A 15520-nucleotide genomic window follows, 5' to 3' on the forward strand; every position below is an offset into this window, starting at 1 on the left:
TTTGGGGTTAAATTAGTAAACTCCACACCATAATACGCTCAATCCAACGGACAAGCAGAATCTTCTAATAAGATTCTAAAAAATATCATCAGAAAGATGATAGATAAAAATGTCAGAAATTGACACGAATGTCTGAATAAGGCCATGTGGGCTTATAGAACATCACCTAGGTCAAGTACCAAAGTTACTCCTTTCCTACTTGCTTATGGACAGGAGGCCGTTTTGCCTATGGAAATCAACGTACAATCAATTAGAGTGTGCTTGCAACATAAGTTGAATGATGATGAGTATACCGAATCACTAGTTCAAAATTTATTGGGGTTGGACGAATTAAAGTTGGACGTCTTGGATAGATTGCCAGTTCAAAAACAAAGAATAACTAAGTTTTATAATAAAAAAGTCATAGCCAAGTCGTTCAGCTTGGGTGAACTAGTTTGGAAGACGATACTCCCTTTGGATAGCAAGGATCCAAAGTACGGAAAGTGGTCGCCCAATTGGGAAGGACCATACAAAATAAACAGTGTGTTGCCCAATGGAGCGTATCATTTGGAAGATTTAGATGGCACCAAGCACGTGAAATTCATTAACGGCAAATATTTGAAAAAATATGTTCCTTCTTTATGGGAATGTGAACAGATAAAAGTATAATCAAAATATGTTGAACGATTAAGGATGACAAGGTCAGAGCGAAATACGTTCAAATAAAGTCATTTATTATCAAACGTTCATTACAAAGATGCAAAAATACAAATAACGGATGCTCTACAAACTACAATTTAAAGTAAGCTAATCTCCCGGTCGATCGTCGAGTAAGAGGGTGGACTGGCCTTGCACCGTCTTCCTAAATGCATCGCTGCAATGGTGGGATCGCCGAGTAAGAGGGTGGACTGGCCTCACACCACCTTCCTAAATGTATCGCTGCAATGGCGGGCAAAGAGACTGAGAAGAACTCTCAGCAAGCAAGGTGGCCCGCAAACATCCCAAAAATTACCTTCTATCATCGAACTCCTTGTAAAGGACAAAGAGACGATGGGAAGAACTTTGATGGTAAAAACTTTGCTGCTGGCCAAAAAATATTTCCTATACCTCCCACACCAAAGGTGACCTCAAGGCAAATAGTAAAATGGGGGGACCAAACAATCCATTTTTATGGAAAGACGAAGGTTTCAGATTGATTGTCAGAATGCCAAACAATGGCAGCAAATTGGTTTCGAAGAAGAAAATGAAGATGAAGATGAAGATGGAAGATGGAAAGTGCGAAGCATACGTACATTTATAGGGGGTGGAGATGAAGAGACAGAATATGAGCAGCCACATTCTGCCTAGTAAATGGAATTAAGTAGCCCAAAGTCTTGGGAAAAGAGGTGGAAATATCAAGAGAAAATGTGCAAGATTTTTAGCACAAAGCAGTTAAATGCTTGAAGAATTGGCGATTAAAAGACAAACGTCAAATAAATGCACAAGAAGTTAACATATATGTTCATTAATGATGAACAAGGTTACAAAAGGAAAGTCAAATGCGAAATTACAAAAAGAAAAGTTAAGGCGTCATATGTCTTAATTACAATCCACCCCCATACTGAACGAATTCGTTCCCTAAATTTTTCCCAATCCTTGTTCTGCCGAGAGGAAGTGATTTTCAATTCAACCACGACATCATCATCAACTTCCAACTTCTTGTATTGCTCGACCAAAGACTTAGTTCGCTCAATTCCTTGGGAGGCGTTGCGCTTTTTAGCAGCCATTCTCGCCTTGCAGTCGTCCATTTTGGCCTGAAGTTCCTTCATCTGAGCAGCCAAACTAACCATCAAAGAGTCTTCAATCATGACTTCGGAAGAGATTTCTTTCAACTCGTCCTCAGCCTTGTTGATCTCCAGACGCAAAGACTCTTTTTCAGATACGGCGCGAAGATATTGAGTACTTTTGGCCTTTAGTTCAGCATTCTTGGCCAGCAAGGAGAGGACCTCGGAATGGATAACTTTCAACGTCGCTTTAAAATCGGCAGAAAGATCGAGCGACGGAAGTGTCAGTGCTTGCTCTAACTTTGCATTCAAATGCTCAAACTTATCCTTGTGTCTGGCAGCACTAGCCTTACCAACGTCCATATCCATGAAAGACACGTACTCAAAAATTGACTGCTTGAGGAATTTCAAATCTTCTTCTGAAGAAGTAGCAGGACGACCAGATGGAGCAGGGCGAGATGTCTTGACTTGCCCCCAGGAAGGGAACAAGTCTTGGATGGAACGCACAATCTTGTCAGCATCCTGCAAAGAAAATTGCCAATATTGAAGATTCTCACTACAACGAACAAGATGGAAATAAAAGTGAAGCAAAGATTACCTCATCAATAATCGTGGAAGATGGCATATCCTCAGCCAAGTCTACCACCTGTGACTCCACCATTCGTGAGGACTTCCCCTTGTCTGAGCGAGAAGATGTTGCCACAACGGGCAGACTCATAGGACCATCTGCAAAACTCAAAAGCAACAAATCAGAAACCAAATAGCACAAGCAAAGGTAAAGTATCAAAAAACTGAATTACCTTCTGCTTCGATGTTTGGGGGGTTGACGCTCTAGGAAGAAGGTGGCTCATTCATTGGTTGTGATGAGGATTCTGGGACTGAAGATATCTCTTTAAGCGTAGTTCCTTCATCAGCTGGTTTGGATGAAGCAGTCTCAGCGGAGGATGATGGAGCAGGAGCTGCCGATACCAAAGCCTTTAAAGGAGAGGCTGAACTTTTCTGAAAAGTCCAAATAAATTATCAGCACACAGAAAAGTTTCAAGTATGGAAAAGTATGCTTGTGAGTAAATCAATTTAATTACCTTCCTCCTGATAATAAGAGGGGTATCATCATCATCATCCTCCAGAATTAGAGATGCTGAGGCTGGCCGTTTGCGGCTTGGGGCACTCTTGGCTGCAGTAGGTTTGGTAGGGAAAGAAGAAGATGGGCGAGCAGACTGTTTAGCGCGACGAGGAGGAGAAGAACTCCGGATAGACAAAGGAGTGACTAAAATAGGAGGAGGAGAAGAAATGCTCGGCTGGTCCAGTGAATGAAAGGCACGATTGACATCAGTCGCAAACAATCTGCGCTTCACTGACGGCCAGAGCTGTTCAAAAAGGGGATGGATGGCGTGGCTAGAATTGAAGGGGCTAATGAAAAATAGCTTGTTAAAAGAAGATTGCGAGCATTTATAGCATCTGTCTCCACCTTATTAATAATATGGAAGCGGTCAATCAAATTCCTTGAATAGCAAGGAGGAAGAGGCCAAGTTTGGCCGAAACCAAGTCGGCGAGCAAAAAATTGGGAGCATATATTTCTACCCCTACCTTGGCATTAGTCCCAGTTAAAATATCATGAAATAACTCCCTCCCGGTTAAAAACTAGATCCAAATGAGCAGAGAGGTGCTCGCGCTGTCTATAGTGGAGGGAGGATGCACATAGTTTGGAGTCAAAAAAGGAGGAAAAGGAAAGAAGGAAGGGATTGAATCCAAAGAATAAACGAATGAAAAAATGTCCCTTCTAAACATATTTACAGGAGCCAAGGGCTCAATGGCTAGCCCATAGCAGCTAGCAGAAGAACGAGAAATTGATGGAGCACCAAGTAATGGAAAATAGGATCTCAACCACAGTTGAGTGAACCAAAGAGGTCCACTACCAGTAGGAGATGCACCATTCTTCAATTGAGTTTGAAGAGAAGCCATACCTCTATAAAGGGCAGCCAAAAAGAAAGAACATAAATTCAAGGCCTGCCACGCGTCAATTCGTGCGCTATGGGTAAATAACTCATGGAAGGCTTTATGCTTGGCACACACAAAACATATTTACAAAGTCAAACCAGAAGAAAGGCCACTCGCTCAGTATGGGAAGGCTCAGCGCTCGAATGGTTATGAAGGGCTTGCAGGCTTGAATAAGACTCGGTGTAGTTTCTACCAAAACTTTGGTGCGCCACCAGAAAACAAGATACCAGGAAAAATGGTATCGCCCAAAGGTGGTAGATTCACTAGGACCCCAACATCCCTTAAAGTAATAGACATAGGGCCAAGAGGGAAAGCAAAGATATTATATTCAGAAGACCAAAAACTTAGAGCGAACGAAAAAAGTGCTGAATCAAAAGTAGGGGGTTGAATAGAGATTTCTAACAAATCAGAAATCCTAGCATTATCAAAAAGTGCCTTAGTAAGACCATGGTCTACAAGGCGAGCATGCCACCTACGGAAAACTACGTCAGATTTAAGCCAAGTGCGAATACCTCTTTCGCGAAGTGGCCCCAGCGGCAGAGAGTTTAGAAATGGAGGGCCTTGAGTACAAGGAAACAGCTGGCCCACCGCCGCCTATTCGACTGCCTCTGCATTGTTGAAGAAATGACCTAGGTAGAACTCATTGAGTTCGACATTGGCAGGCGGAGAAAGTTCGGAGTTATGTATGGACGACTCAAAAGTTTCTGAAAGTCATCAAAACTAAAGGAGTCGCCAGATTGAGATTGTGAAGTAGCCATTAGGGATGAAACATAGTTTTTTCAGAGTTACGTAACAGGGAAGCAAAAAGATGAACAGTAAATCGTGGGAGAGAAATGCGAAAAAGTGAGGCGTGATTTAATGGTACAGTGAAATGGCGTGTTTGGGGGTTATAAGGGTTTGTAAAACGTCGCACCTTTTCAAGCTATGGAAGAAAATAATGATTGAAATTCTTGGGAATTTCGAATGTTGCTGGAAACCCAAATTGAATATGGCAAAATTTAATAATTGGTATTAATTCTGCCATATTGGGGGATAATTGTTGACACATAAAAATTCAGCCCAAATCGAACAGCCCAAGGAATGAAGCCCAATTAGAGGATCCCAAAATCAGATAGCCCAAAGAACGAAACCCAATCAAATCAGATAGCCCAAAGAACAAAGCCCAATCAAACAATTCAAGATGAAGGCCCAAATAGGGAGGCCCAAGAACGCGGTAACACCATCGCCCAAGTTTGCAAGTCGCCCAAAATCTGAGCGAATGGAGTGCCATGCAGTCGCCCAGAGCTGTTACTCTATTCTCGCCCAAAGCTTCGAGTCGCCCAAGGTCTTAGCAAATATAAAGTGTTGTGGTTATCAAGAAGTGCAGTTATCAAAGCAGTTATTAAAGAAGCCCTATCACGTTCCACGATTCAAGGAATTCAATCGAAAATGGTTGAACGACGAAGAGTAATGGCAGCAGTTAAAAAAGGCAGTTCCATGACAAGTTGGTCATTACGAGGAAAGTGGGCAGTTGTAGAACGATCAAGCAGTTTTTAGGCGGTTGATCACAAAGAGATCATCCAGGGAGTATAAAAGGAAGAAAAGACATAGAGCAAAGGACCGAATCAAAAACTATCGAACAGAGAACATGTAATTTTAAATTTCTTAACTTAGATTTAAACATTTCTTTCAGTAATTCGTGTGATTGCGCCCCTTGGAGGCATTCTGTTTTTAGTTCCCAATTGTAAAGTCAACGCCAATAAAGAACACCCCTTTTTGAGACTTTGTCTCAAGAGGTTTGTCCCTTACACAATCGTCTGATCCCTTTTTAATTTTAGCAATGAACCCGCACGAAACAACAGTAATTTGATCTGAAGAACTAATTGGTGGTGGTGGTACAAACTCTCTATATTTTTCTTTCTTTATATCAAATGATACAATCAAAAGAGGTCTATTAAAATACCCGCCTGTTTCTGCAATCCAATAGAATGCTCCGTTGAAGAAGATATATCTATTCCCGAAGCCCAATTTTACGCATGGGAAACCCTGAATTTTTCTCCAGGAGGAATCCCTTTTCAGCGAACATAATTGCAACTCATTTCCTCCATGGCCTCTACTAGATCTGTAAATACTTAGGACTTTGTAGTCGCCTGAGGATGAGTCGTAACCTAATCCATACCCGATTCTGCCGTTGGCACTGAGACAATCCGGAAGTCTCTTCAATTCTCTGGTTGAAGGGTTCCATATGCAGACATTGCCTGCGGTATCTTTAATGCAAAGCAATCCATCACAAGAATTGTAAACTTTACGTTTTGCTCCTTTAACTGGATTATCAAGTTCAACCATGACCTGACGAACGAGTTCATCGGATGATAAAGATGAAAGGGAGCATGAAAAATGACGTTCTGGTGCATGTTCAAGATCAAGAATAGCCCTTGTCGTTGTCGAGTTGTGATTTGCAGATTGATCGAGATGTTTCCTTTTGAAGTCGGAATCTTGAGAAATCAAAGAGTAGAAAAATTTCGAAACATATTTAAAACGCATTAGAGATTTTCTGGAAGTCGGGAGAGTATATCCATGGTGATTTCCCATGGTAAGTTGGCCGCCATTGTTAGGGATGATGAACACGAGTTGCAGGTTTGGTTTGGTACGAGGATTAATAATTATGTAAAAGGATAATAAAAATATTACTCAAGATTTCTTTTCACCAGATTGGATAGAATAGGAAAGTTATGTTTGAGTTAGAGTCGAATACGTCAATTAGGCCGCAAAAAAGAAACAATTTCATTAAAATTTCAATTTTTTTCTTTTAATTTTTAAGGTAAATTAGTCAGAATTGAAATTTTTAAAAGTCCCATAACAGTAAATAAACTTCTTTTGTTAACCAAAAAATATATATTAAAAAATCAAGAATAGGTTTTTTTTATGATATTGACGTAAGACAATCATATTAGAATAGGATAGTAGTTGATTATTTCTAATATGATTTTTTTGTTTTAATAGTGTTTTATCTCTTTCTTCTTCTTTTTTATTTAGAATTGGAATTTTCTTTTTTCCTTTCTTTTAGATTATGATTTTATTTCTGTAATGGACATGTTTCTAAGTAATTGGAAAAGTAATCTAAGAAAGTTTTATTTTAGATCATGCGAGAGTTTTATTTACCATGTCTTCCAAGGAAAGGTAATCTAACAATCGATATTTCTCGTCTTTGTTAACGAAAATATAGCTACTTTAGAAATAAATGATTGACTATTAGTAATTGGCCGAGAAAATGTGATGCTGATCTACCTTGGGATTGCATATATATCGAAGTTGTTTTCCATAGAAAAGCTCAAAATTGAGTCATTGGAAGCCTTCATACCACAAATAAATCTACTCAAGGCAACAAAAAACACGCTCAAAACTAATTGCACCATTCCTCAAGATCTTGTTGACGGATTCAATGACATAAAGAGCATAATAACATCTTTAATATAACATAAGAATGTAGATAGTTTGATAAAAACTTAAAATTAAAATAATCTCTTCCAGGATCCTGATGGGTAGTTCAGTGGTCAGACATTGGGTTTGCTTTCCAATTGTCACCAGTTCGAGTTTCCTCAAAGCCACTAAGTTGAATACCCGACTGTAAACTTCAGGGCCCCGTGAGATTAGTCGAGGTGCACGTAAGCTGACCCGAACACCCATGGTTATAAAAAAAAAAAAAAAAAAAAAAAAAAAAAAAAAAAATGAAGAGCACATTTTTCCAGAATTGGAAAGAATATAACACCATATTCTTCTATCTCCCATAGATCAAACGATACATCCGAGCCTAGGCTGTACAGACAAAGCTTTCCCCCTAATACAGATACGTCGAATACAGTGTATTGATATGAATACCTAGTTGGTGGAAATAGTTCAAACTCTTTAAATATTTCTTTCTTTATATCAAATGAAGCAATCACAAGAGGTCCATTCAAATCTGAATAGCTGCCAACGTTTTCAATCCAATAGAATGCTCCGTTGAGGAAGTCGTAACTATCATACCAGCTGAATTTCATGCCTGGTAAATCCTGAATTTTTCTCCAGGAGGAATCCCTTTTCAGTGAACATAGTTGCAACTCAGTTCTGGCTACACGATCGCCTATAAGAGATTCGTGAATGCTTAGGACTTTGTAGTCATCTGAGGATGAGTCGTAACCTAATGAACAAGCGATTCTATCGTTGGCCCTAGGACAATCTGGAAGTCTCTTCAATTCTCTGGTTGAAGGGTTCCATATGCAGACAATGCCTGCAATATCTTGAATACAAAGCAATCCGTTACAAGATCTGGCAATACGTAAACAGTCCCAGGATTCGACTTTAATTGGATTATCAAGTACAACCACGTCCTCCTGATCATCGGATGATAAAGATGAAAGGGAGCATGAAAAAAGACATTCAGGTGCATGTTCAAGATTAAGAATCAAGTTATGGTTTGCAGATTGATGATCGAGATGTTTCCTTTTGAAGTGAGAATCTTGAGAAATCAAAGAATAGAAAGATTTCGAAACACAATTAAAACGCAGAAGAGATTTTACTGGAAGTCGGGAGAGTATTTCGATGGTGATATCCCATGGTAAGTTGGCTGCCATTGATGAACAAAAGTTGGTTTGGTTTGGTTTGGTTTGGTTTGGTTTCCTCCGATAAATTAAGAATATACAGAGCAGAATTTTTTATTCCTTTCAGGATTTGGTAGAAGGATTAGTAAGGTAAAAACATAATAAAATATTACTCAAGATTTCTTTCACCAGACTGGATTAGGAAAATAGAAATACTATTTACTATTTAGTCCCATTAGATTGCAGCTTGGTGCTAACGTGACATTAAATGATAAGTGAAATTGAATAACTTATTTAATTTCATCTTCATTTAACCTATTATCTAGGGCAACCTAGATTAGAATTGCAATCCCAGTGGGCTAAATAGCATTAATCGAAATTCTTTATTATATATATTTTTCCTTTTCTTGAATTTGAAAGGTAAAGTATTCAAAATTGAATTTTTTTTTCTTTTTTTAAAAAGCGTTGTAACAGAAAATAAACAATAAAGTTCTTTTGTTAGCCAAAGATGTATATATTTAAAAATCGAAAATAGGATTTTTTTTTTTTCTTTTTTCTTTTTATGATATTGACGTTAGACAGTCATATTATGAATAGGATAGTAGTTGATTATTTCTAATATGATTTTTTGTTGTAATAGTTTTTTCTCTTTTTCTTCTTTATTTTTTCACTTAGAATATATATATATTTTTTTCCCCTTCTTGATTAGAATTGGATTTTTTTCCCTTTCTTTTAGATTATGATTTTGTTTCATTCTAGAATTTTAGTTTAGTTCTTTATATTAATGAAATTTCGAAAATATTGGGAGTCCTTGCGCACGTTATTCTCTTGACTAACTTGGTGTAACGAACTTTTGATGACTTGTTTGCACTTAATGGCACCACTTAAGATTTATTATTAATCTTTTTGACCTAATTATCAATAGTGTAACTATAACTTCAATTACCATAAACGTGAATACGTAGAATATGTTAATGTATGGGGATTAATTTTATTAAGTGTTTGCTCTTGGTGCACTAAATTTCTTACCGCGTATTTTCACAAGGTTGTCGACCGTATTTTTTTTTTTTTTTATGACGGAAAAACTCACAGCTGCTACTCTTCGGGTGCGCACTGGGTTAACCCTCAGACTGACGCAATAGCCTGCAAACCACGCCAGTCAGGTTGTCGACCGTCTTTGAAAGAGCGAATTCGAAAACACTCGATGCTAAAGCTATATCGACACCAATGTGACTGCAGGAACATATATTTCGGCTCGAAATATTGGTGATCCCATTGAAGATGCAATTCCTATATATACAATCATTTATTGGTTCTTCAATAGCTCATCCAAAAGTCTCACGTCCACTCAACAAAATTTGCCCATACATGCAAAATCCTTTCTTAAAAGTACAATTAGTAAATAAGAGAGACGGCAAGATGTAATGCTGAGGTATCAAACATTAGCTATGAAGAGGGGTTCCAATTCAAAGGAGGGTTGATCTGCATTTATTTGAATGACAGCCATGGCACATCAGATTTGGGCTCAACGGGTGCCATGGTGTTTTAAGAAAAAACCAACGAACAGTTTTAAGCAAGGAAATTTCAAATTAAGACATGGCAGTCGGAGTTTCTGCCTATCCACGTCGGATGACCGAGCATATCTGTGCTTCATTTGACAATAGGTATCTGAGATACCTATAAGTCGAGCACATTCCTTTACTTGATCATATATCATCAGAAAGGCACTATCGACGCTCTTCCTCATAGGCTCATACTCAAAAGCAAGCTTAGTAGTATCACTAAGCATTCTTACCTTCAGCACAACTATTGAAGGAAATGATCGACATTGATTCAGTGATAAATAGGATAAACTTTTCTTCAAGAATACCGATAACTTAATTTGAGTATACAGTGATATTGAAACCAATATATCTACAGTTTATCCAAAATTCATTCTTTTTCTCTTCTTCTTCATCCCCTTCTTTCTTCCTCCCCTTATGTATCGGAAAGGTAAGTGAAACGCACACGTTCATTTCCTTGATAACTTGCTCCTATCAGATAGAAGCATGAGCCCTAGTGAAAACGAAAACACCACCACCTCCAACTGCACGGCCTAAAAGCATATTGCTATCCAGGTACGAAAGGTAATATAGCCCGCCTGCAGACCGCCTGCAAACCATTCACTTTCCCCATAAATCAAACTGAGTTGGAATTTATAATGAAAAAGGGTATCATGCATACCTCTGCGGACTGTTGACAGGAACTTGAAATCTGAAAGTTTTGATAAACTGCAAGATCTGTAAAAGGCAGTTGTGCAGCTCGTAGGAAAACAATAAATAAATAACTAACTGGCTTCAGAAACTAATTGATTTCAGCTTTTCTTTGCTCATTAATTTAATGTGGAAAAACTTGAAGCTTCCCCTAGATGATGCTATCCAACCAGGTCATATGATTGGTTATGTACTTAAATAATTTTGAAAGTTATCAATAGAATCTCAGTGAAGAATTATATTTCACAATAACTAGATAAAAGAAAAAATGAAGCTCAGCAATTTTGGATCAAATTATTCTATGCATGCACTAAATTTTGGAACACTGTGAGTAGCAAGTAATATGCACATCTGTGAGCAAGATTTGGAAATAAAAAGCTATATCCGAGGATTTACCTGTAAACTCAGAAAGGTCCGTGGTAGTAATGCTGGAGCTATTAGAGCTTGCAACTCTTCGCTGATCTGTATGTTCTGAATGGTTATCTGAAAAATAAACAGGGATACTCAAATGCCTTTACCAGCTTTTTATTATTGTTATCAAGTTCAACTTACCATGCATAAAGAGAAAAAGGGTAAAGGGAACAAAATAAGAATCATTATGTCCATTGGTAATTGGTGAACAAAATATGTTATTAATTTTTAGCTACTGAAATTTAATTTTTTAAGTTACTGTCATTTTTAATTAAAGCATTTATCATTTTTAAGAGCGTAATTGTTTATGGAAGAATGCAATCAATAAATAATAAAGCATTAAAAGATTTGATGACTTTTTGACTGCTACTGATAATTGTCGACACTAGTCAATTGTCGGTGTAACTTACAATTTTACAATTTATATATATATATATATATATTTGCACCAGTAAATATGAAAATCTATAGTTCTATGCATAAAAATCAAATACATTCTTGGTATCTCTACTAGATGTGTCTTCCCTTACCACATAATTTGACTTGTCTCCCATAGAAGCTCTTAAACTAGATTCTATGCAGGATCTTCACAAATTTTATCAATGCAGAGCTGTCCATGCAATCCACACCAAACCCAAAGACACCTAACAGTTGAAACAGAATTGGCTTCTTATGTGATACTTTGAGGTTAGCATGTCATAAGCTGGTGACACAAATATGAGGACTCCTGGTTTAGGGAGATTGTGTCTCCATATGCATATGATCGTTCTTTCATTTAGGAGACATTAACTCACCTGCCCTAAAACAAAATTTGGAAGTTTATCATGTTTCAGAGACAAACCTCTTCAAACTCAAGGTAGATGTTACGCTTAGAAACAACTGAAAATTTTGCTGACACAAGCAGTGTCGCACCTTCATGCTCCTGTGACAAGGAAACTGTTATTCTTTCTCAAAATCTATTGTTTAACAAGAATATTTTGAAGAAAAGTAAACGAGATGAAACAGAGGACTGACTTTACTTTTAACAAAAATAAAATAAAATGTGTAGAACTGCAGAACAAACCCATGTCTAAAAACGAACTTAAAGAGTACAGAAGGAACTCATATTGAACTCAAAATCTCAATTCAGAATCTGCAATATAGAATAACTGTTATCCTTATTTCCCTTCTCAAGTTTGAAGCTAAACACTTCTCTCCATTACATGATGGGTAAACTGAGAAATATGCAGTACATACAAAGGCCACTAGGCAGACACTATATGATATGCTCAGAGGGTTATTTATACAATTTACTACATAAAGAAAATAATATACACACATATACATACTCTACAGAGATATATTCAACTGTTTTAGATGTTATAAAGAAGTTGTTGGAAGTGCGAATTATGAATTATGAAGAAATTGTTGTCTTTATTCTTAGGGGATTGTATTCAATTGGGACTTTTGAAAACTTTGATAGACTTTTTTTAAGTGATGACTTCTGTGGACTTTGTGGATCTCTTATAGATTTGTATGGAATTAGTAAAAGTCTTTCGTAGACTTCTATGAACTTATTAAAATTTGTAGAATTCAAAAGATTTTTCTAATATTCAGTATTTCAATATGATATATATTTTTAAAAGAGTAGATAAAAAATCAATATATTTAAATTTAATTATAAATTAGTCTTTTTATATAAAATCTTATAATTTTTAATTATAAATAGATCTGTTTTCATAAAAAAAAAAAAAAAGAATGAAAAAAAGTTACAAGGATCAAATTTAATTTTTTTTCATATAAAATAAATATTAACAATAGAGAGAGAGAAAGATAAATAGAAATAAATATAATCAAAAGGGAAAAATATATTTTAATCATACCTGTCCATAGAAGGAAAAAAAAAATATTTTTTTTGTGAAAGTTCCCAAAATTTCGTAATTAATGAGAAACAAATTATAAGATTTTATATGAAAACTTTCTGTTTAAAAGTTATAAAAATCTCTAGAAGTCATTAAAATTTGAATACCTCAAGATTTATAGTGACTTCTAAAAAAATTTCATTGAATAAACCATAATTTTTAGATACTTTTTAAAAGTCTATAAAAGTCTCAATCGAATACACCGTGACTTTTAGAGATTTCTTAAAAGTCCATAAAAGTTTCAATTGAGTACATCAATACTTTTAGAGAGTCTCAAAAAAAGTCTGAATTGAAAACCCCTAAACTTTTTAAATTTCAAAAAGTCATTAAAAGTCTTGATTGAATACACAAGTAGTCTCTTGTCTTCTTCCACTGGAAGTAGGGAGGAAGAAGAAAGTAGAAATAATGTAAAAGAAAGAAAGGGAAAACGTACCACATTGGTTAGATAATGGAAGAGATGAATTTATTGATTCAAGGTTAGGATTTGGGTTTGAGCACCCAAACTTTTGGAAGGGGAGGGAGCCTATGTTGTGGTAATTTTGGAAAAATCCAATACAAGTGCCCCCAGCTTGCACTTTGGTCAGCCCAGTTCGATTAGTTCCATTGAGATTGTGGTGCAACTACATTTAGAATGGCAACCCGTTCCATTTTGGGAGATCATTATTATGACCATCAGCAATGTAGGCACTAGGCAGCAATTTAAGATACAAAATGAACGTCTTAATTACTTAATTTCATAAGAATAACTGTTGTTGTTCTCAATATGAAGTTCCCATTGTGCTCCCAATCATCCCCATTCGTCGTATTTTTTTTATAAGAATGTACCTTTAAAATATACTGGGGAAATAATGAAATGACATGGTAACTTAGTGTATAAAGCACGGGGCAGATGGAGCACCAGATTAAACATAAAGCAAGATTGATTATCAACTTCCACTCGAACAACGATGCCGATTATACTTTCAAAAGTTTTAACGAGGCTATGTCATGTATTGAGATACGACAAATTATCCAGCTGATAAGATGAAGAAAAGAGAGGAAGGAACCTCGAGAAAATTGGGGATGCTCCATCTAACTACATTGCGAACAATACCTTGGCCATTTTTATCCTTGCATTCAAACTTCTGAAAAATTTGCCCAACCTGTGGAAGCCAAATTGTGTCCCCATTGCAAATTATACACATTCTCGTTATTGACAATGCTAATTAGTTAAATTTAAACCTGAAGGAAGGGAAGAGTTTCAGCGGATTGAAAGAGAATGAGGACATCAGGGGCGGATGTATACTGCAAACGCCATGTGCCGTCCAATATATCCAACTCGACTGGCTCTCCGGCATCAAAGCTTTCCACCCTCACCTGCACGCACCACACCCATTGTAAAATTGCCACACAAATTTATTAACAGTAACCTTATATTACTGAATGGAAGAAAAAAACACAAACTAGGGCCTCCTCGATGGAAGAGCGTTGATCTGGAGTAGCGGCAAGGCCACGATTGGTGTCATTAACAACAGAGAGTAAATCAAATTTTCTATTCTCCAGTTCGATTTCGCAGTCCTGGTGAGTAATTAACAACAAATCACAATCGAATAAATCCAACCTACTAGAGAAAGACTACAAAGAAATTAAGATACCATAGTAGCCGTCGAAATTGGGGAGGAAGAAATTGCTGCCGGTAAAGATGTTCTCTTGGGACGAATCGCATTCGTTTGAACATGACGATGATTATGAGCTAGTGCTGCTTTTGGTAATGAAATTGAAGAAGAAGAAGAAGATAGAGCAGGTGTTCGATATGAGAAGAACAATGGCGAAGAAGATGTCACTGCCACATCCATTCGATTGGTTATGGGCTCTTCCAAATTTTCAGTGTCGAGCCCCAACTTCTTCCTATGGGTACAAAATTATGGTACCAAACTTTAATTTTTCTGATCTAGACCGATGTGACAAAGTGGTAAACTTTCAAAAGTATAGTAGAATTTAGGGTGCGTTTAATTGAAAGCATAAAATTTGCATAAAAAATAATTTTTAGTTAATTCAATTGTTTGGAACTTATTCACATAAAAATTGTCAATTAAATGTGTTTGATTGATTTAACTTTTAACCAATACCTGTATATTTTTAATTGGTGGGTAGATGAGGAGAAAAAGAGAGTAAATTCTCTCAAAAATAAAATCTTAGCTTCTCTGGAGAAAATATTTTACTTGATTTTGAGGAAAACATAGTTACGTAATCAAAATTAGGAAAATATTTTTTATGAAAAAATGTCAATTAAACAGCATAAAAGTAAAAATTTGGATAAAAAAAACATATTTTTTATGGAAAAATATTGACAATCTAACGTATCCTCAGTGATTTCTTCAAAATAAAATTGAAGTTTAGTGATCATTTAAAATTGAATTTTAATGATACGATTAAAATTAAATTAAAATGTAGTGATCTGTTTGAGACAATTTAAAATTTATTTAATCAATTGAAACTTTACTAAGATTATCATACTTGAAATTTGAAGTTGCAAAACTTAAAGTTGTCTCAATAAAGTCATTGAACTTCAATTTAATTTCAATTGAATCACTCAACTTTAATTTTGTTTTCGAAATTTACTACTTGGAATATAAACCCTATTTGATAACCATTATTATAAAACTTTTTAATTCTCA

At 36.2% G+C, this 15520-nt stretch overlaps 3 protein-coding genes across 4 annotated transcripts; all 3 read right to left on the reverse strand.

Annotated features, from left to right (window-relative positions):
- Nucleotides 1-5395: 5395 nt before the first annotated feature.
- Nucleotides 5396-6263, reverse strand: LOC111393002 (F-box protein CPR30-like). Its single transcript, XM_023018406.1, has 2 exons — nucleotides 5566-6263; nucleotides 5396-5444 (listed from the first exon to the last, which is right to left on the reverse strand). Exons 1-2 carry the CDS (start codon nucleotides 6261-6263, stop codon nucleotides 5396-5398), a joined length of 747 nt encoding a protein of 248 aa, XP_022874174.1.
- A 1106-nt stretch (nucleotides 6264-7369) lies between these two features.
- Nucleotides 7370-8349, reverse strand: LOC111393004 (F-box/kelch-repeat protein At3g06240-like). Its single transcript, XM_023018407.1, has 2 exons — nucleotides 7489-8349; nucleotides 7370-7389 (listed from the first exon to the last, which is right to left on the reverse strand). Exons 1-2 carry the CDS (start codon nucleotides 8330-8332, stop codon nucleotides 7370-7372), a joined length of 864 nt encoding a protein of 287 aa, XP_022874175.1. The 5' UTR covers nucleotides 8333-8349.
- Nucleotides 8350-10056: 1707 nt separating this feature from the next.
- On the reverse strand, nucleotides 10057-14768 carry LOC111393554 (probable plastid-lipid-associated protein 10, chloroplastic). Of its 2 annotated transcripts, XM_023019144.1 has the most exons (8): nucleotides 14498-14766; nucleotides 14307-14420; nucleotides 14085-14219; nucleotides 13910-14005; nucleotides 11804-11884; nucleotides 10948-11034; nucleotides 10523-10578; nucleotides 10057-10450 (listed from the first exon to the last, which is right to left on the reverse strand). In XM_023019144.1, exons 1-8 carry the CDS (start codon nucleotides 14696-14698, stop codon nucleotides 10336-10338), a joined length of 885 nt encoding a protein of 294 aa, XP_022874912.1. In that variant the 5' UTR covers nucleotides 14699-14766; the 3' UTR covers nucleotides 10057-10335. The 2 variants fall into 2 exon arrangements, with proteins under 2 accessions (XP_022874912.1, XP_022874913.1); XM_023019145.1 differs by lacking the exon at nucleotides 14307-14420 and having other exon boundaries at nucleotides 14498-14768.
- Between the last annotated feature and the right edge of the window lie 752 nt (nucleotides 14769-15520).

This window comes from Olea europaea, chromosome 4 (genome assembly GCF_002742605.1).
Source record: "Olea europaea var. sylvestris chromosome 4, O_europaea_v1, whole genome shotgun sequence".
Taxonomy (NCBI): Eukaryota; Viridiplantae; Streptophyta; class Magnoliopsida; order Lamiales; family Oleaceae; genus Olea; species Olea europaea.